The following is a 21,552-nucleotide window of genomic DNA, read 5'->3' on the forward strand; positions in this document are numbered from 1 at the left end:
TGACAAATGGTACTGTTATGAGCCCCCATGAGGAAGAAACATACATGGCACCCCCAGGCCAGGACCCTAAAAGCCTTTCCCTCTACTTCCTGTGATGGGAAGAGACTATATTGGAGAAGGTGTCAGAATGAGACCAGTGACTCATCAATATCATGTGTCCATCATCTTTCTAAGTTGAGCTCTAGGAGGGTCCCCGCGGTGCTACTGGACAGCACGAGGCCTTGGTTGCCTTGAGGTTCTGCATGCCAGACTCCTGTCTCTGTCCTTTCCCCAAGGGGCTGCACAGAGGATGCAGCTGGTGTCCATGTCATATGTGGCCTGGGTCCTGATCTTGAGACAAGCCCTCTCCTGACCTTAGAAAGACAGTGCAGCCAAGGAGGCTCTGGGCAATGAGGAAGAGGATTCGCTTGCAGGCTGGGGTAGCCTTGGGGAGAGCCAGCTCAGGGTGGAAGATGGTGTCCTCCAATTTGACACAGAGACCAGCAAATCTCGAGAACATGTTGACCCTCTGGTTCCCAGGGGACTCACCTGGCCATGTCGAGGGTGCAGAGCCTACCCATTGGTCATGAGCTGCAAGGACTGAAGTTTCTAGTTGACCTGAAGCCTTCTACATCAAGTCTCTCTAAAGGATCTATTTGGCTCTATGCTGTTTCTTCTAGAAGCTCACCTGCCACAAGAAACCAGACGGCAGCCATCTCTGCCTGCCTGGGCCCCTGCCCTCCCTATTCTGACACTTCTAAAGTCCTCACATACCTGTGGCCTTCCTGTCCATACCCAGGTAGCCCCATTAAAGCCTTATCCTATCTTGTAGTCATTGTCATAAAAATTCTCCAGCACTTTGCTTCCAAGCTCAGGGGCCTCTCTTTGGGCTGTCCCCATCCTTTCTACTTGGTGAGACCCATGAAGATGTTCCCAGGGACGAGTCCCTCACCAGAGGGCCTTCTCTCCCTCCCACAGCCCACCCACCCTATACCTTCCTTATTGGGTTCTCTCACCAAAGCACACACAGAATTTTAGTTTGGGGACGTCTCCTACCTGTTCTGGATTCAAATTGACTTTCTGATTCTCTGGTACTGAGAGAATGTCTTGTCTTTAAATGTACCAAAAGTTACTTTCCTGAAGTCTAGGGAAACATTTCTGGGGAATATGCCATTTGCCAGGTGCCATGCTTAGAGCTGAGGAGGGTATGCAGGTACCCATGCGTATGAAACCCAGTCTTGATTGTGTGGAGGAGACAGACTGGTGAACAGGTAATGTGGACGCAGATTGTCATATTAAAGGATGCTTCAAAGGGCCCCTCACTCAGCTTGGCGGTCCTAGAGAAGGTGACAACTGAGCCAAGTCTTAAAAGATAAGCAGGAACTGGGTGGAAGTGGAGGCTGAGGGTAGCGACAGGGAGTCATGAGCAGGGACAGGACAGAGGGGAGTGTGGCAGGGAGAGCTCAGGCTCACAGGAAGTAGTCAGAGTAACCCAGAAGGTCCTGGAAAGACAAATTAAGGACTCCACACTTTTATCATGCAGGAGCCATTGGTGGTTAGAAACCAGGCGTCATGAGGTCTGGTTTGCATTTTCCAAGGTCCTTTCTGGAGTAATAGTCAGAAGGTGGCACTGAAAATTGGGATGAGTGGCTGGATGCAGGAATGAGGGACAGGAAGTCAGGCTGGTGCACAGTGTTCTGGAGTGGTTCTGGAGTGTTGATGGCACAGCTAGCTGTACCCTAGCCTTGATGATCTGATATGTGGGTCTTTGTCCCATGGGTTGGTTTAGGACCCATTCCCGGGGCACAGCAAGGACAGCAAAGGTGAGAGAAGAGGGACCCATCTTCTCTACTACTATTTCCTAGAGAGCTTCTGAGGGTCTCCTCCACTGTGTTCCCAGAGGGGCCCAGGTGTTTTCTGGGGGACAAAGCCCTTCCCTCTGCTCTGGCCTGCCTTTACCTCCTCCTTCCCCAACATGTGGCTTCAGGTTTGAGGAAGATAAACCTTTTGGGGATGTATGAGCTAGGGTGAGAACGTGGCCCCAGGAGGTGTCCTAGGGTAACCAGAAGCAGCTTATCCCAGGTTAACCAAAGAATCCCCCCACAAACACACAGCAAACACACACATACTTACACGAAGAATTCCCCACAGAGGGCAGAAGGTCCCAGGGGGTCAGCCGGAGAAGGGTAAGTACAAGTATGCCAATATGGCTCCCTTTCTCCACTTCCAGAAGCCCACCAGCCCCCCATTTGCCCCAAGGGCATCTCTACTGGTGAGCTTCCCCACGCTTTCCTCCTCTAAGGAGTCTAATTATAGCGATGGCTTTGCCTCTGCCCAGGGCCTAGGGCTGAGCCCTGAATCCCACTTGCTCTCCCAGGTGGGACTGGGAGTGGAAGGAGGTGGGGGGGATGACTGGCCAGTCTGATGACAGATTGACCCACCACGATCCTGCCAGGAAAGGAGACCTTCCTTGGTGGTGACTCCTGGCTTGGCCACTGACTCCAGAAATCCCCCTCTTCATGCTTCAGTTTCTCCACCTATCAAATGGGCAGGTTCAATATCGCCATCAACTGCCCTGCCCCAGGCTGAGGAAGAGGCTGGGAATGTTTTTTAATTTCTCTTACCTTCAAAGTACAATGTTGTTATTACAGGCACTTAGGAAAGCAACAGCAGTGGCCAATGATTGACTTGATTACAATAATTGAGAGGAGAGAGGGGTGAGAATAGAGCCCAGGGTCTGGGACACTGACTTCCCAAATCCCTGAAATTTCTAGTCTACTCCCACCCCAAGAAGCTGGGGCCTAAAGTCTCCCACCACTAGTGCACCCACATCTGAAAATACAAAAATGCCTAAATGACTGTTGGGAATTGCACCTCAGGTGGATTATCTCAAGCTGGTGCAGGCTGTGTCCATCCTTCTGGTGATGCAGCTGGTTAGAAAGTGATCTCAGTGCAAGTCAGTCTTTCTGACAGTTGGCGGGGGGAGGATGGAGGGGCAGGGAGGCTCTGGAGAGTCCAACCCTATCTAATGGCAGCCTCCAGGGACCAGGAGTCCCCAGCACAGGTGCCAGGCTCAAGTGAGTCAGGTGGAAGGGCCATAGGTTCATGGGTTGGAGAGAGGCGGACAGAATGGTCAGGGGCCTCCCTCCACACACAGGAGTTAAGCTGGCCCTGGACCCTCACTGAGGGACACAGCCTGGTCCCACTGGACCTCTCTGCCAGGGCACCCCCACTCCACTGCTCTCTGTAACCCTGATCCTCATCTCTGAATCACCCTTTGATGAGGTGCCATCTCCTGTCTACACCCCATTATTAACTGGACTGTGGCTTCTCCCACTGAGTATTCTTGCTCCCCACTCTGAGAAGACTGCAGGGGCAGCATGGAAGACAAGAACTCTACTGTCAGCCCCGCCCTAACTCAAACTTAGTTCCCTTCTTTACTGCTACCCCTGCCAGGAGCAGCTGGACATCCCTGGGTCTCTCGGAGACACAGACCCATCCCAAGCTACTGCTCTGGGCTGAGTTTGGGGTCCCAGGAGCCACACACCCAACAGCTCCCTCCAGGGCTTCCCAAGGTAGGGGCAGGGGCTGTCATGGACCCTCACAAACTTCTATTACTTCTTTATACACAAGGAACACATGGTTAATGCATGGAGATTAGGTAGCACAGATGAACAAAAGGGAATTAAAAATTGCCCAGCATCCCCCTAGAGATGATCACTGCTTTATACCTTCACTCCAGGAAGTGTTCTATTACCTGCTATTCGCACTTATTAATGCATTGTGAATACCTTTCAGGTGAAAAGAGACATTTCCACATGATTTTCCTTGATGATTGCCCAGTGTGTCATGGGGAATGCCCATTTCACCAGCTTTTTAGGAGTGGCTTTCAGACAGGATGTCCTCCATCTCTCCAGCAATACTTCCCCACCACCTGCTCAGCCACTGGCAACTTTCTGGGCATACCCCTGATCAATCCTTTCAGCTGAGGCTGGATTGGGTATGGCTAAGCCAAAGGGCACTCCTCCACTGGGATTTGTTCCCCCAAAGGACTGTGCCTGTCAGATTATGCCTCTGTTCCAGGTTGGCCTGGCAGTGGGTGCTGGGTATGATCCATGGGGACAGAGCAAGCTCCAGAAGGTTCCTGGGCCTATGAGTCTGGTCTTATGGCCCCTTATGCCAGGGCTTCATGAAGTGACTGTGTTTTCTCAGGCTCCGGATTGGGCTGTTGGGCCAGGCATGGAATATAATATTTGACATTGGGCCACCCTAGATAATGCAGAGCCACTGAGGTGCCACCTGGACCCAGCTCAGAGACAGCCCTTGCCTAGGAGGACCTGGGAAAGGCAGAGGGAGCCCAGGCTTCAACCCAGGCCGTCAAGGGCGGGCCAACCTGGCCCTGCCCCCCACCCCAGGCCTCCGCCCCTATCCTTCCTACACTTCAGGGCAGCAGCCCAGGCAGCTCTGGAGCCCAAACCTGTCAGGCCAGTTTTGAGAGCTGTGGAGTGGAGCCAGAGGGACAAGGCTGCCAAAGGATGGACGGCTTGCCTTGCGCTCGCCTGGCTCCCTCCTGAGGTCCTGCTGCCCACCCTCCAGACCCCATGAGGCACATATCTGGCCTCCTAGTGCCCCTGCTGGGCCTGGGCCTGGGCCTGGGCCTGGCCTTGACTCTGCCCAGGGCAGCAGCTGCAGACTGCGGGCTGGTCGGCCAGGCTGAGCGCCTGGTGTTCCCCGATGTGGCCAGAGCCCGCTGGCTGGCCCCTCGTGTCCGTGCACCCGGGCCCCTGGACTCCCTGTATGGCACCGTGCGCAGCTTCCTCTCTGTTGTGCAACCCAATCCCTTCCCTTCAGGTGAGTGTGCTCCTGCCCCCTCAGTGAGCCCCAGCAGATGCCAGGTCCCTGGTTAGCCCCTGTCCCCCTTCCTCCGTGGGTGTGCCCACCCTCTGAACAGGCACTTGGGGGGCAGGAGGCGGGCATTCTCCACCACTGGTTTCCTTTGTAGTAGTGCAAGGGCGCAAGGGGCAGCATCTGGAGAGGGCTCCAGAACCTTCTCATGTGACCTTGGGCAGTCCCCTTTCCCTCTCTGAGTCTCAGCTCCGTGTCTATAAAGTAGAAGAGACTGTGTTAGACATGCATTACATCAGACCTGGCTCAGACATTCTCTGAGTGGTGCTAGGGTTTAGGGGGCCAGGAGGGACTGAAGGACCCCTGCCAAGCCTGTCCCCTGCCACTAGAGGGGAAGGACTGCTAAGCTAGTCCCCTTCTCTGCCTCTGCCCAGGCTGCAGAGAGTCTTCCTGTAGGGTCTGGGAGGAAAGTCTGCGGCCTCTCCCTGGCTGCTCCCTCCTGCAGGCAACGCTGAGGCCTGGGCAGGATGACACAAGACCATGGTGACACTGCCTTCTCCAAGGGTGTCATGTGGAAGTGGCCCTATCCCAGAGCCCACCTTGGCCTGGCAGTGGGGTAGAGGGTAGACACAGGGGCAGGGTGGTGGGGTGGTGGCTGTCCCCAACCCCCCACTTGGCTCTTTCTGGTAGAGTTGGTGAAGGCCCTGCTGAATGAGCCGGCCTCTGTGAAGGTGGATGAGGTGAGAACCGAGGGAGGTACTGGGTGGGAGTAGTAGGGGGAGTCCAGAGGTGGGCAGGGCAGAAAAACTTCCACTCAGAATCCCCCAGGGTGGACGGTCAAGTATCTTTTCCCTGCTATGGGCACTGGAGTCAGCAGACTTGGGTGCAAACCACAGCTCTGCCCTTTCCCAGCAGTGGAGTTTGCTGTGAGCTCAAACTCCTTGAACTTTAGTTTCTCACTTTGTAAGATGGTAATGGACAGTGAGAATGCTTTGCACCCTATAAGTAGGCTCCATAAGATGTAGGCACAGATCCACAACCTTTGCACTCCCTCCCTCCTGGTTTCTCTCTGGACCCGGGTGGGAACTGAGGCCAGGGTGGAGGAATGGCCCCTCATGCCTGGTTGCCCTGCCCAGGTGGTGCGGTACGAGGTGGGCTATGTGGTGTGTGCTGTGATCGCTGGCTTTTACCTCCTGGCAGTGCCCATCGCTGGGCTCTGTTTCTGTTGTTGTCGCTGCCACCGGCGCTGTGGGGGCCGCCTGAAGACGGAGCACAAGGCGATGGCCTGTGAGCGCACCACCCTCATGGCCTTCCTGCTGCTGATCACCCTCGTGCTGCTGTGAGGGGCTGCCCTGGGCAGGCGGGAGGGCTGGGCCATGGCCCAAGGCTCCCATGGGCACCCAACAAGCCCATTCCTCTTCCCCTCCACCCTTGTAGGATTGGTGTCGTCTGTGCCTTTGTCACCAACCAGCACATGCACAAGCAGACCGGCCCCAGTGTTGAGGCCGTGCCTGAGACCCTGCTCAGCCTCCGGGGCCTGATCTCCGATGTCCCCAAGGTGAGCCCCCTCATGCCCATATGCCCTCATGAGCACTAGGCAGGACAGAGCAGAGCAGATGCTCTGTGGCTTGCAAGGCAGAAACACCTTTCCTCATCTTCGCACCTGGCTGCCCTTGAGGGAGAGTTGCTATACTACATAAACGTACCTATGGTGTCCTCAGGGTGGATGCTCAGCTCTGGGGCCAGGGAAGGGGCAGGGGTCGGGTCTGTGGGGTGACCGGGAAGGGCAGCCTCACGGCCCTGTGTTTGCCTAGGAGCTGCAGGCGGTGGCGCAGCAGTTCTCCCTGCCCCAGGAGCAAGTCTTACAGGAGCTGGATGGTGAGGGTCATAGCTGCTGGCAGGGCCCCTTCTCAGATTGGCTGGTGATGGGGGTAGGGGAGACTCCCACTCTCTCCGCCCAGACACCAGCTGGGACCACCCTTGGCCAGGGTGGAGGGGTGGGAATGGGGAAGGATGGAAAAACCAGTGCCCACTCTGCAGAGCCCAGTGCGCGGTGGGGGAGGCTGGATGGAAGGGTGGGGAGGCCCTCCACTCTGGGGGCCAGTCCTAAAGACTGTTCTGTGCTCCACAGGCTTCGGCATGTACATTGGGAGCATGCTCCACACCCAGCTTGGGAGCACTGTGTACCCATTGCTGGCCTCAGTGCACAGCCTGGGCCACGGTGAGTTGGACCTATGGGCTGTGTGGGTGTGAGGCCAGTAGGATCCTCCTGAGGCACGTCCACCTTCACCCAGCTCTGGATTTCTGGTGCCACCTCAGCTCCACCCATGGTTTCCCTTTCCCATTACCCTGAGATCCTCTATCCTCCCATATCCCTGCTTAGGTCCTGGCTTAATGTGCCTCAATGGTTTAATGTGCCAGGGGCAATTTCCATTGTAACTACAGATGTGAAGGACAGCAAGGTCCTTTTGGTTGGGAGGAGAGAGCACGGTCTGCCTCCCTCAATGCCTCCGAGTGTGTGGGTGACTGCTCAGGTTGGATGTGGGTCTCTCAGCCCTGCAGGTCTCTGTGGATGACCTCCAGGCTCTGAATGCCTTCACTGTGAAGCTGCGGGCAGCACAGCGGGACCTGGAGCCAGCAGTCCGGGAGCATCGGGAACGCCTCCGCACCCTGCTGCAGAAGCCAGAGTGCCAGGGGGACTGTGAGAGGGTCCTGACTCGGGCCCAAGCCCTGGACCTGGGTGCTGATTTCAGCCAGGTGCAGGCTCAGGACAGACGTCTCTTAGAGCTAAACAGGGCACCTCTGCCAGCTGCCCTGGGCATCTGATGGTTCAGGGGCTTCCTGAAGAGGCAGATTCCTGATCCCCTTCTAGGGAGGCCTCTCTCTTTCTCCATCTACCCATGACTAGTGACAGTCATCCGGAAAGTGGGCTATGAGCTCTCCTTGGGCCACACACTGTACCGTAGCTGCACCTATATTAGCTATATTAGCTTTTAGAGTCTTGCTGCCCCTGTCAGGGTGGTAGGGCCTATGGTAGTCAAGATTTTATTCCTGAGGACAGGAAAGGTTCAGAGGCTTCTTGGCACCTGAGCCTGGGGACCTCCTCCCTTAGCCCTCTCCATGCACTTGGTCATAATCTCCCCATTTCAGCTACCCTCGGTGGACAGTGTCCTGCATCGGCTGAAGGGTGTCCCAGAGGCCAACTTCTCTAGCATGGTTGAGGAGGTGAGTGCCCACCTGGGCCACCTGACTCCTCTCTCTCCTAGAGACTCACAAATAAGGGCCTTACTTCCCCTTTGGGAGGCAAGAATCCAGTTGAACGGGAGACTTGGGGCCTCACATCCCACGTGGTACCCTGGGCTGGAGGCATGAACATGGTCTGGTCTCAGAAGGGAAAGCTAGGGCCCTCAGGGTGGTGGGGGGCTGGGGCGGCATGCAGGTGAATGCTCAGGCTAGCAGATCCTGGGAGGGCAGGCAGCTGGAGATGGCCGTGGGGGAGGGTGCAGTATGAGTCAGCACCTGTGACCTGGGACCTACAACTGGGGAAACAGTGAATCAGCCGTGCTGGATGGCTGGAGTAGAAGATTCTGAGAGAAAGGAAGTGGGAGTTGGGGCTGGAAGGGTAGGTAGGAGCTGGGCTTTCGGTAGACAGACCTGGCGATTGTGTGCAGGAGGCTGAGGGTTGACTGCTGTGGTCTAGGAAGAGGGGTGGGGTTATGAAAGAGAGGTCTGCAAGGAGAATGTTTTGGGGCACTGAGTCAGGCTGGATTCCCAAGAGAGCAAAGGAAGCCTGTTTCCTGAGCTGGGAGCACTGAGGGGAGGTGCCCTCCCTCTGGACCTGCTGATTTCAGTGTCCTCCAAGAGGGGACACCAGGCAGAGTGGAGAGGCACAGCCTTACTTGGTTCCCACAGGAGAACAGCACCTTCAATGCCCTCCCGGCCCTGGCTACCATACAGACAGCCGACATGATCACAGGTGAGGCCCCAGGCCTACTAGCATGCCAGCCCTATCTAGGGGACTTTTGGAGAGAGGATTGGGGTAGGGGAGTAGGGAAAGCCATCCTTCTTGGTTGGGCTTCAGCAGAGAGTAGACCCTCTGTGTGTCCCAGAAGTTCTTCCTGTCCACCCATCGGTCCCTGTGCCCCTGTGTGCCCTCCTCATTCCACAAGCCACTGTTGCTTTGGACAGAGCTGAAGAAGATGGTGGCTCAGCAGCCTAAAGGGCTAAGGACACTGGCTGAAGCCTTCCCGGGCTCAGAAGCAACTTCCCGGTGGAGCCAGACACTGGAGGAGCTGGAACAGAGCAGCCGCCCCTACCTGCAGGAGGTGCAGAGATATGAGACATACAGGTGCCTGAGGCCCCATGGGCTGGGGGCGAGATGAGCAGCCCAGCCTCTCCTCCACTCTGACCTCATTTCTTGTCCCATCAACCCCTGGCCATGCTGAGCCTCTACCTCCTTTAAGTTAAGATCCCTGACTCCCTGGGCATTCTTGTCCCAGCCTGGCTGTTTGTCCTTGGGACCTGAGCCTGGGGACTCCATAGGAGCAATGGGGCCTCAGGAAGTGTTCACACACTTGCACTTCTAAAATCCTAGCCTTGGGGTTTAGAGGCCCTCTAGCAATAGGTCCATCCAGTGCCCGCTGCCTTACTCCTTAGTGACATCTACATCCTCTTTGTGGCAGGTGGATTGTGGGCTGCGTGCTGTGCTCCATAGTTCTGCTTGTGGTGGTCTGTAACCTGCTGGGTCTCAACCTGGGCATCTGGGGGCTATCTGCCAGGGAGGACCCCAGCCACTCAGAAGCAAAGGGCGAGGCAGGAGCTCGCTTCCTCATGGCGTAAGAAAGGGCCAGGGAGAGGGGAGGGATTTCTTCCCACTGGGCTGGCCAGATTCCTGCCACACCCAGGGACAGCTCCTGGTGTGGTTAGAGGAGCCAAGTCGTAGGAGTCTGGAGATTGAACTTTAATGCCGGCTCTGGCACTGTCCCACTGGGTGACCCCGGGAAAATTGCTGACCCATCTGGGCCTCAGTGTCCTCATCTGTATAAAGGGGTTGGACAGAGCAGGAATGGCAAATAAGAAGCACTTCCCCCTCTCACACTCTTTCCCACTGAGTCCAGACACAGCCTCAGGATCCTTCTTAACCCAGCTTCCAGGCAGCCACCACCAACACTAGGAGGCAGAACCAGAGGCAGAATCTGCTTGCCATCCTTAGGTCAGATAGTCGTTAAGACCAGGGCTGCCATGTACAGTTGTGCAGGCTGTTCACTACATGAGGGTACCTGGCCAAAGGGGTTTCAGTAGGGGCTGAAATCTACCCTGTGTTTCACTCTCCAAGCCTCACAGCCTGCCATAGGGCTGTGCCCACTCACAAAGAAGGCCTGCATGTCAGTGGTCTAAGGATCTTTAATACTTAGGCCTGTGGAGGTGTTGCCCCTGCCAGTGGGTCATGCCTGCCTATGCCAGGTGACCCTTTTGAGGGCTGAGTTCTGGAGCAAGTCACCTCCATGGGCTCTAGGCCCAGAAGTGAGCAGTCCTAGCTCTTCAAACAAAGCAACTGTCCTTCCCTTTAGTTTGCCAGCTGGAGTGGGCCAAGGATGAGGGGATAGTCAGGACTTCAATCTCCCTCCTGCCACTAAAGGCTCTGCCGGGGGCCACCTGGCTGACCACACGGCCTGGGATGTGGGGTAGGGCAGACAGTGTGGTCCAGGGTAGCCGGTCTCCACCCTCCCTCAGCCCATCTCTCTCTTCCCCAGAGGCGTGGGTTTCAGCTTCCTCTTTGCTGCCCCACTCATCCTCCTCATCTTTGCCACCTTTCTGGTGGGTGGCAATATGCAGACGCTGGTGTGCCAGAGCTGGGAGAGTGGAGAACTCTATGAGGTGAGCCTGGCCCCACTACCAGGAGGTGTGGGAAAAGCAAGAGGGTCAGGGGGATGTATGATCCAGGAGGACAGAAAAACAACAATGGATGGGATTGGGGAAGAGAAAGAATTCATGAGCCCCTGGGATGCTGCTGGGCAGGGACCCTGGGGGATTCCTCTAGACCCAAGCCCCTCTCCTCTGAACACTGAACCTGGGAAGAGGGAGCTCTAGTGCCCAGCAGGTGAGCAGAGATGCTGGCCTAGGCTCTCTGCCAGCCAGCTCTCCTGCAGATCCGCAGGAAGAGTGCCTGTAGGGAGTTAGGACCCAGGAGTAATTGGAGTTAGAGCTGGGTTTGGGCTGGAGTCATGAAGTGTCTCTGGTCTCTGCTATGCCAGGGTGGCCTAGAGCTGTGGGATCTGAGAGGAGAACCTTGCCCTACCCTCCTCTGTGCCCCATTTCTCCCTTACCCCATCCCCAGTTTGCAGATGCCCCAGGGAACTTGCCCCCATCAATGAATCTGTCCTACCTTCTTGGTCTGAAGAAAAACATCAGCATTCACCTGGCCTACCAGTGAGTGGGTAGTGGCACTGGAATTGGGGAGGACAGAGATGGTGTCCCTCCTGTTAGGGTGACTCCAGTCCTCACCCGCCATCCCTCATTGCCCATCTTTGGTGTCCATCGTTTCTCCCCAGGCAATGCAAAGAAGGGGCTGCGCTCTGGAAAGTCCTGCAGCTCAATGACTCCTATGACCTGGAGAAGCACCTGGATATCAGCCACGTAAGAAAATGTTCCAGAATTCTGTGAGGAGCCCTTCTGCACACTCCTCCCCTCTGGTCTTGGCACCATCTCTTTGAACCATCAGGGGCACCATCTCTTTGAACCTAAATAATTTGCATGAGTAATTGAGGTGCCTCAGGGTAGAGGCCCAGCTCCCAGCCCAGAGGAAGGCTCTGACCACCTCTGAGCATAGATGAGGTGATAGCAGGAACCAATGGTAGCAGTAAGCAAGTGGGCTTGGGACTGTGTGTGTACTGAGGACAGGCATTGGTTGGGGTGCTCCAGGGGGAAGGGGGAAGCCAGGCAGGTGGTAGTAGTGGAAGGTTGTGGTGAGGCCAGGTAACCCGGTGGAAGCTCACTGTAGGCCTCTGCCCAGCAGCAATAGGTGGGGATGGCAGGATCCATCCCTGGCCCAACTTTAAGCCTTTTCCTATAGCCACTGAGTTTTCCTGGAACTTGGGGTGTAGAATAGGAGACACTTGCCGATGCTGGCAAGAGATAGTTCTAGAACACAGGAAAGGAAGGGCTACTTTACAAGAGGGATGTACTTTGAGAATGTGGTTCTCCAAAAGATGTACAGAGGCTGTAAAACATTCCTTCCTTTCCTCTATCCACACTGAAGTGAGGTAAAAGAAGGCCTGACTTCCAGGGCCACTGGGGAGCCACTGCTAAGCATATACTGGGGAAACCCACATCTTTATATCCTCTAGTGCGCACAGATCATGCCTGCTCTTGACTCTGCATAGTCCCCCAAAGCCTCTCCAAGTCCTCTCAGATCCACCACCCAGTCTCAGCCCATGGGGTAGCACTGCCAAGCAGGCCAGTCCCAACTCCACGCCTTAACCTGCATAACCTGGGACAGTTGGCTTAATGCTATAACTTACCCTCCTTTATCCATCTTTAGGCCAGAGACACTACCTCATGGATGAAGCCGGGCCAGAGAGTGCTGCAATAGGGCCCGGAACAGAGTAGGCCCATGCCCTGCTGGCTGGAAGTCCCAGCTGCAGGTGGAGGGGTCTCTGCCCTGGCTCTGGGGCAGTGGGGACCCCCTAGGAGGGGTTCAGATGGGCTGGGCAGTGCTCAAAGGTCATCTGGCAAAAGATCAAATGTAACCTTAAGGATCTTTGTCCTCATTCCTAGGCATTCCTTGGAATGTGTTGTTAAAAAAAAAAGGGGGGGGGGAGGAATCCCCAAAGAATCCTCATTCTCAAAGGAGAGAGTTACGAGCTGATTGTACAGAGATAAATAAGACAAGATGTGTTTTCCAGGGCACCAGGAAGGCACTGCCGCCTTCATATACCTCTGTTTGTCTATGGCCAGTGCCTGAAATGCTGCCGTAAGATCCCACCCCTGAGAGGGGTAGGTCTTTGTCCCTTTGGGGAAGGCTGTCTGGTGGGAAAAGAAGAGAGGAGCAGAGCTGGGGTGTGGTCGTTACTTACAGTATAATCTCTCTGACGTCAGTTTCTCAGCTGTGAAACACTGAGGCTGAATTTTGTGGCCTCCAGATCTCTTCCAGTGATGGTAGGAAAATGCCAACAGTTTCTCTCGTGTCCATTCATTCATCAACACAGCAAATATATACCTCACCCCCCACATGTGGGCCTCTGCACTACATGCCAGGGGGGTTGGGGCAAAATAGGCAGGCAAGGTCTGCTCTCGTAAAGCTGATGGCCATGAACAAGTACCCAAATAGATAAGGCAATTCCAGAGCAGGTGCTGGAGGAAGTCTGGGTCTTGCCAGTTTGGGTTAGAGGGACAGGGTCCTCCTGGGAGCTTGTCTGGGGCTGGGGTGTGTTCAGGGTAGGGGCCTAGATATCTGGGAGGAGGACCCTGCCAGCCCAGTGACTCTACCTGTCAGGTGTGGAGACCAGTTGTTGGGTTCATGTTCCCTGGTCCTTGGTTCCCAGTACTGAAGAATAATGGTTGCTGGTACCAGGTCGACAGATCAAAATGAGCAAGACAAACAGATCAAGTAGACAGAGCACCAAGATTTCCTAATGTGTAGTACATTTCAGAGGGAGAAGGTCTTTCTCCATGAGTGGAGAAGACCCTGAGTTTAAAGGCAGAGTATAGAAAGTAAATACACTCTCAAAGTCAGTAGAAAGTGGACTGCTCCAATAAGGAACAGCCCCCAGTGTTAGGGTCTGTCTTTTTATGCTAATCCCTAATAATATGCTAAACTGGGGTGGAATATTCATGAATTTCCTGGGAAAGGGGTGGAAAGTTCCCAGAATGGCAAGTCCTCCCCATTTTTAACCTTGTAAGGCAATTTCCAGGGGTTGCCATGGCATTTGTAAACTGTCATGACGTATGTGTATATGATTTTTACTATGCTCATAAGGGTAGGTCACTTGAGGACACTGTCACCTTGCTTATACATATGCTCCAAAGACCTCCTTTCGCAGCCTTGATTACCTCTTGATTACCTACCATTACTTTATGATTTCTCTGCCTCTTTCTGATTGCTCAGTCTTTGAGGATCCCCCTCACAGACCAAACATCTGTTCAGTGCTTGGATACTCCCTGGACCAGGTATCCACTCTGTCTTGAAAGCCTCCTCTTGATAATCTGTTCCTTCTAGTAGACAAAGCATTCCCTAGTGCCATCTGCTTCTCTTCCTCCCTTCTTGTCCCTACTAACACCCGCTAGGGGAGCATGTCTGGGTCCTGGCTCAGCACTGGGCCTGACCCCTACCCTGCCCTCTCAGTACGCCCACAAGCTGCAGCAGGAGATACAGAACTTTAAAGTGGACATGAAGAACCTGGACCTGCTGAGCCCCGCTGTCCGCCGGGACCTGGAGGCCCTGCACAACAGCGGGCTCGAGAGCATCCGCTACTCTGATTTTCTGGTCCAGGTCAGTAGCAGGCACCCCAGATGTCCCCCCTGATGGTGACAAACAGAAGGTCCACAGAGGGGCTGGGCAGGTCTCTCGCCTTGTCTGGGCTCTCAACCTTCCCTCAACTCCTCCACATGTGTCCTAGAGCCCCTCCTTGTCGGCTCATGGACTGTTCCCAGCCCATGAGCCCATCCTGATGCCACCACCCAGGCCATGCAGAACGAGCACCTTTCCCTCGAGCTAAGGGCGTGTGTCACTGGAACCGGTTGTTGGGAATGCTGGTGGGGAGTAGCTTCTTACTTGAGTTACACCAGAGTGCCTTGTTTGGTGGTATCGTTTCTATCTCATTGGGAAAATGCCTGAAATATTTCACAGCCCCAGGTCAAACCTGCTGTATCACAACAGATTTCACTGGTGTGGTTTACATTTGGCAAGAATGAGAATCTGAAGGCTGCAGGCAGCAGGTGCTGGGGGAGTAGGGTCAGCCCTCTTGACCTCTCCTGTCTGCCCTCAGGTCCAGAAGCCAGTGGTGAAGACCAACATGGAGGAGCTGGCTCAGGACCTGGAAGGGCTGGCCCAAGTGAGAAGGGAGCAGGAGGAGTCAGAGGGAGGCTGGAGGGGGTGGGAGCCCTTGTACAGGGGAGAAGGGGAGGGGTTTGAGAGTCCCCACTAGTGAGACCTGGGGCTCCTAACCTCCTGACTGGGCCCAAGGATATTTAGTCTGACTCAAGCTTTGCTACCAATTGGCTATGTGGCCTTGGGAAAGTTATTCAGCATTTCTGGGCCTCAATTTCTTTATCTGCAAAGTGGACTGTCCTCTGTTTCACAACAGATGAAGTAACTGGTCTGACCTCCTGAAGTTGGGCAAGTGTTTCTAAGTGCAGGCTGCTTGTCGAATTTGCTTGGACAGGTGCTGTGAAGACATTGCAATCAATCAGATAACATAACAATTACCCTCCAGGGGGAAAAGCAGCATTTTGTATTAATAAATATTTAGATGTTTAAGAAATTCTCTTTGAGACATCTCAGATCCACAACCTCACATGTGGGTAGACCAAGGAATATTTCTCTGCTTCATCAGTTGCCACTGCAGCTCAGACAGGGGCACACCAGTCAGCTAGGGCAGACCTAGAACTTGGGCTTAGGTCCTCAAACCCAGGGCAGGCCCTGGAACTTCAAGGGGCCTCGGTTTTCTGCCTCTGAGACCAGCTTACCACCTCCTCTCACTATGCCAGGTTGAAAGGGTGGGTGAAGGGTACACTGGCAAAGCCTGTGCTGTCCCAGGCAGGGGCCATTCTGATGTCTGTTCTCCCTCAGAGCAACCCTGTGCTGAAGCAGCAGCTACAAGAGGAGGCCTTCAAGCTCAGAAGCCTCTACCAAGAGAAGGTCGCCCCGCAGCAGAGCCTGGTGGTATATTTGGCCTGGGGTCTGGGGGAGGGAGGATTGTGGAGACATCAGTGAAAGAAGAGGGAGGCACTGGGAACCATTCTTCATCCCACCCCTTCCCCCAGCCAGCCCTGATCTCTTTTCCACAGGCAAAGCTCAAACCCAGAGTCGTGGCCTTGGAGTCCTCCGCCCCAGCTCTTCAGGTGGCTGCTGGGAGGCGGGGGAACAGGTGGGATGCAGAGGGAGGGAGGATGTGCCTGGATCTCTCAAGCTCTTCCTGGGCCCAATGGATGTTGAGAGTGGGGATGGGTGGGCAGAATCTCAAGGACCACCTCCTTTGGCTTACCCTTCTCTCCCACGAAGGTGAGTGTGTTGTATGTTCTACCATGTGTTAATGAATGGATGAGTGAATGAGTGGCCACTCCCCAGCTAAGCAGGGCCTTGATTTCAGGCTCTCCTCCCCTCCAGCTGGAGACCACAGAAATCCTCGGCAATGTCACTTACCTAAAAGGAGAGCTGCCTGCCTGGGCCACCCGGATCCTGAGGAATGTGAGTGAGGGACACGTGCAGAGGGTTTCCACCCTGGGCTTCCCCTTAGCCCCATCCCCTCACTGTGGATCCCCAGAAACTTGGCCTATCTTCATGTTGACAAGAATGGTGAGGGGTAGGGGTGCTGTTTCCTGGGACCCCAGCTAGCCCAGGCCTCTCTTCTTCCCTCCAGGTGACTGAGTGTTTCCTGACCCGGGAGATGGGCTACTTCTCCCAGTATGTGGCCTGGGTGAGAGAGGAGGTGAGTGGGGCCTCAGCAATGACTGATCACCTGCCCCCAGTGGACCAGTTGTTCATGCTGCCCTGAGTCCCTTGGGGGTACCCTAGGCCTTAAGGATTGAACCCAAACCTGGCATTTGCACCCTGCTTTCTGGCCTGCCCCACCTCCGACTCAGGGGAACTAGAAGACTTCAGCAGCTCTTGCCTCAGAGCCCAGGTGTCTATAACTGGACTGTCCATACCTTTCTGAGGTCTGAGTATGGGTGAGGTTGGTGTGGCTCTCTAGCCCTTGCCCAGCTTGTCCAAGGCCAGTTGGCAAAGCCCGCCTAACCCTGTGGACACTTGCTGACCACAGCCTGTGCCAGCTGTCTGGACCCCGCACTAGGTATGTGGACGTATGGCTTCAGCCTGAATGTGAGCGCGTGTGTGCACATGCATGTGTATGCATATAAACATGTGATGACATGCACACATGTGCTGTGGTCTCCCTGGTGACAGTGTGACTTAAAACAGAACTGGGCACACAGCAGGGCCTTAGTCCAGGCTGGCAAATAGATGGAAAGGGCAGACGCTGAGCAAGGAGCCTACATGAGTGTCCCCATCTCTCTGTGACCTGCATCTGTGTGTATATGTATGTACCTGCCTCTCTGTGTCTGTGCATAAGTGTGTGATGGCCCTGCCTGGGCCCCTGGGCCTCGGTCCCTGTCAACCTCTCTCTCTGAATATGGGGCATACACCGTGGGCCTCGGTGTCTCCACATCCACCTACCTCATGTTGGTACCACAGGTCACTCAGCGCATCGCCACCTGCCAGCCCCTCTCTGCAGCCTTGAACAATGGCCGTGTGATCCTGTGTGACATGTTGGCTGACCCCTGGGTGAGTGTCCCCTGGCTCATCAGGGCTCATGGGTATTGGGGCCAATGGGAGGGTCCTGCTCACACAGTATGAGGCAAAGGCTCTGCCCAAGGCCTGCAACCAGCCCCTCCCCTCAGCTGTGGGGCCACTGACTTCTCACCCACATTCCAGAATGCCTTCTGGTTCTGCCTGGCATGGTGCACCTTCTTCCTCATCCCCAGCATCATCTTTGCTGTCAAGACCGCCAAATACTTTCGTCCCATCCGGAAACGCCTCAGGTAAGGGGCTGCCAGAACTGCAGAGGGCATCAGAGGCCCAGAAAAGCATCCTCTCAGCTGCTGGGCCTTGGCTCTCTGCCACACCTGCCTAACCTGTGTCCTCCCAGGCAGAGGAGGCTCATGGCCTAGCCCTGGAGAGCCACACACTCTAAGGAGCTCCAAGGCCAGGAAGTTCTCCCATGTGTCTGCCCCATATCCTTCTTGCTGCAATACATCTACCCAGGCTCAGCTTCTTGGGACTCTACCCATCCCCTGGAAGGCTCCTGAGGAGGGAACATCAAGTCTCTGGGTTTGTCCCTGTGTTGGGGCTGAGGGTGTGTTGGGGGGACTCACTCTCCTTCTGTAACACTGCAGCTCCACCAGCTCTGAGGAGACACAGCTCTTCCACATCCCCCGGGTCACCTCCCTGAAGCTGTAGGACTCAGTGGGTGAGTTTCCCCAACCCCCATATTCCTCGGTGCTGAGGGTTAAAAGCGGTGAGGAACAGAGGGCTGGGATCTGGGGTCTCCAGGGCCTAGGAGGTCACAAAGTTCTGGAGACTTGGTGGGACGTGGGTATTGAGTGTGGCCTGTCCAGCAGCATGACTGACACCATTACCTGTTTCCTGTTAATCCATAACAGGGCGAGGTGATCCCTGGGGCTGCCTATCCTTCCTCTGACTCAGGGAGACTAGAGGACTCCTCCAGCTCTTGCCTCAGAGTCCAGACATCCATACCTGGACTTTCCCCAACTCCAGCTTGCCTGGTCCCTTCCTGTACCCTTCTGTTCGTGACCCTCCTTTCTTTATGCTCAAAACTACACTTGATTTCTGATGAGCTATGGAGACAACAGGTTCTTCCAGGTGTCTATTCCTTACTCTTTGTGCTGCAAAATGTCATCAGGAAAAGCCTGTCCTTTCCCTGTTGGAACCCCATCCCCATCACCTTAGGCTGAACAGAGGCCTGTCCAACCCCTTTGCCCCCATCATCCCCTCCTTGCCCCTGTTGCTCATCTGCCCCCCTTCCTCAGCTTCCCTCCTGTGCCCTCCCTAGCCCTTGCTTCCTACTTCCAGGAAAGCCCTTTCCCTCTCTGCACCCCCCCCTTACCTCATCCCCTCTACTACATTGCTGTTCCCAGGGTCCCAGGGACCCTCCTGCCTAACCAAACTAATCAGGTAAAGCCACCAAGCAAGCAGGGGCCACCATGGTCATGTGTGGATTGGCTGCAGGCTCTGCCTCATGGTTTCCAATCCCTCCACTATCCTAAGACCTTGGACCATTTGCAGGCCCCAGTCTGGATTTACCAGCCACCATTGAGGTGAAGGAGGTTTGTCTAAAAGCCAAGCCTCCTTGCCTGTGCTTCAGGTTAGAAATGTTAATGCTGGCACTTAGCTCCTCTCTGATCACTGGCCTCAAGGAAGAAACCTGGGACTGGGGCCAGAATGGGGGCTTCCCCTAGTCTCCCCAGAAGGTAGCATCTTCCTGGTCCATACCCAGCTTTCCCAGAGGGATCTGGTGGCCCAATAGGATTTTGCACTATCCCTTCTATCCTTTGCCAAATAACCTGGGGCACCCCTAGCCCATTCCTGTGTTACCCCTGCATGCTGGACTCTGAATTCCACGAATGAGGAAGAGGGAGAGGAGAGAGACCTCTGATCCATTAACATCCTTAAGCCTTGGTTTGGGATCATTAAAACCAGGTCTTCCAGGCTAGGGCCCTGGACACAGTTGATGTTTAATGAGTATTTATGAAGAGGCAAATTCCAAGGCCTCTTCTAACTACGACCATCAGGGAATATTCCGGCAATGAGGAGTAGGGCCTAGGGTGAAAGCATACTGGGTTCACAGCCTGGCTCTGCTGCTTGTTAGCTGGGACATCTTGAACATGGAACACAGGTACCCTAAGCCATGCATAAAATGGGAGAAGAGTCACAGTCTCCTCACAAGGTTGGGAGCATTAAATGTGATAATGCATGGAAAGTCATCTGCAAGGGCCTGGTGCAAAACAAATGCTCAGTACATGGGAGATGCTTTCCCCTCAACCCTGCTCACCATGACTACTGAGCAGAGACAGCATTTGGGTTTGGGAAGATACCAGGGAAGTGGGAGATTGGTCCCTGTTCAAAGCCAGAAAGCCCTTTAAGATTGTGGTCTACTGGATTTCAGGGAGTATCTATAATTGTATCTTATAAACCAGCAACAAATGTTATACTAGAAATTAGGATGGTGCATACATAATATATTGTCAGGTACAAGCACATTCTCGAACAAACATCCTTGCATATGCACAATTGCCTCTTTTTGGCTTTTCCCAGAGGTCTTTTTTTGCTTGTTACTCATCTGTTGACCTATGTGGAGGAAGCAACACTCTGTATTTTAAAAATGCAATTGATGGTATTAAAACAAATGAAACAATTTAAAACAATTAAAAATCATTTATAGTTCTCTATGAAAATTACTTCCTTTTATATATTTGAGCATATTAAATATAATTATTTCAAAGTTCAATTACTCCCTTATTTGGAGCTTCCATGAGTCTGTTTCTAGTGTCTGTTGTTTCTCTTGCTTTTTGTTAGTTTCGTTTTGTGTCCTCACATACTTGGTGATTTTTGATTGAGTATCACACATTGTATCTGAAAATCTGTGGAAATAAGTTCAGAACTAGGATGAAGTTATCCTCCTCCATGAGGATTATGTTTATATCTGGCAAGTAGCTTGGGATCTAGCATACTAGCATCACTCTAATCCACTTGCAGGGAATAAGATGATTTGCAGTCACTTGGAGAAATGATCTACTTTCAATTCATTCATATTCCTAGGGTAAAGGTTTCTGGAGTCCCAACCAAAAACATGAAAGATTTTCCAGGAATACTTTCCTCTTGGTGGGCTTTGTGATATCTTCTGGAATCAGCAGACCCCATAGGGCGAGACAGTAGCCCCAGATGCCAGATGTATATCTCTGGGTTTCTTTTCCCATTCATTGGTCCTGTGATTTCTCATTGCCTTGTTTGTTCCCAACACCCTCCACCAGACTTAAATATATATACATATGCATATATTAAATATGTATAAAACTTTAAAAGCTGCTTGAAATGGTATACACACACACACACACACATGCATTTTAAGCAGATGATTTTAACTTGTCCTTAGCTCACCTAGTCCACTGTTTTTGTTTTTGTTTTTTAAGACAGAGCCTCAAGCTACCACCCTGGGTAGAGTGCTGTGGCATCACAACTCACAGCAACCTCCAACTCCTAGGCTTAAGTGATTCTCTTGCCTCAGCCTCCCAAGTAGCTGGTACTACAGGTGCCTGCCACAACACCCAGTTATTTTTTGGTTGTAGTTGTCATTGTTGTTTGGCAGGCTCAGGCGGGATTCAAACACGTCAACTCTGCTGTATGTGGCTGGCACTTTAGCCACTTGAGCTTTAGGCGCCAAGCAACCTAGTCCATTGTTATTAGAAGTTGTGGTCCTAAAATTATTGACTTTGATGTTCCCCTTATAAATTGGGTAGGGCTGCCACTCTGAATTTACTGTCCAGAAACCTTGGTCCAGCCAACTGAACATTAGCTTTGCAAATAAGTTTTGTTTACAGAGCATAACTGTAATCACCTGGGGGTGGGGGTGGCTCTTGGCAATTGACAGAGATAGAAATAGCTACAGAGAAAAATAGATTGCCTATGTTCCTGGTTTTTAAAATGCGAGGATCCTAAAATGCTAGCACTACTTTATATGTGAAACAAGGCCATTCGAGGCCACAACCTTGTCTGTCATCATGACAGTCTCTGAGGGGGGTGAATCATCATCTGTGGTTGAGTAGGAAGTTACCTGGCTAGTTCAAGGTTTCTAAGTTGAAGCCCAGCCAGGCTTTGGATTCGTGTCCTCTGGCCCTAGTGGCCCTGAGGTTTCTTCCTGGGTGTGCTGCCAGTCCCCATTCCTTGTCTCTAAGGAGATTTGAACCAAATGTCCTTGTGTACCTGTGGCAGTA

The 21,552-nt window shown here is 53.6% G+C and overlaps 1 protein-coding gene across 3 annotated transcripts; it reads left to right on the forward strand.

The window, feature by feature from the left end:
* The first annotated feature begins 4,222 nt into the window (after nt 1-4,222).
* PROM2 (prominin 2) lies at nt 4,223-20,441 on the forward strand. Of its 3 annotated transcripts, XM_053590186.1 has the most exons (24): nt 4,223-4,830; nt 5,515-5,564; nt 5,961-6,163; nt 6,262-6,382; nt 6,639-6,702; nt 6,956-7,045; nt 7,379-7,581; nt 7,975-8,049; nt 8,737-8,800; nt 9,013-9,172; nt 9,507-9,659; nt 10,578-10,701; nt 11,162-11,253; nt 11,376-11,460; nt 14,168-14,314; nt 14,811-14,876; nt 15,614-15,706; nt 15,832-15,885; nt 16,151-16,231; nt 16,404-16,472; nt 17,237-17,326; nt 17,477-17,583; nt 17,938-18,011; nt 18,205-20,441. In XM_053590186.1, the coding sequence occupies exons 1-23, from the start codon at nt 4,581-4,583 to the stop codon at nt 17,999-18,001; spliced, it is 2,505 nt and encodes an 834-aa protein (XP_053446161.1). In that variant the 5' UTR covers nt 4,223-4,580; the 3' UTR covers nt 18,002-18,011; nt 18,205-20,441. The 3 variants fall into 3 exon arrangements, with proteins under 3 accessions (XP_053446161.1, XP_053446163.1, XP_053446162.1); XM_053590188.1 differs by lacking the exons at nt 5,515-5,564; nt 5,961-6,163 and having other exon boundaries at nt 4,708-4,830; nt 18,205-20,436; XM_053590187.1 differs by lacking the exons at nt 4,223-4,830; nt 5,515-5,564 and having other exon boundaries at nt 5,979-6,111; nt 18,205-20,436.
* The last annotated feature ends 1,111 nt before the right edge of the window (nt 20,442-21,552 follow it).

Source organism: Nycticebus coucang, chromosome 4 (genome assembly GCF_027406575.1).
Source record: "Nycticebus coucang isolate mNycCou1 chromosome 4, mNycCou1.pri, whole genome shotgun sequence".
In the NCBI taxonomy this organism is placed as follows: Eukaryota; Metazoa; Chordata; class Mammalia; order Primates; family Lorisidae; genus Nycticebus; species Nycticebus coucang.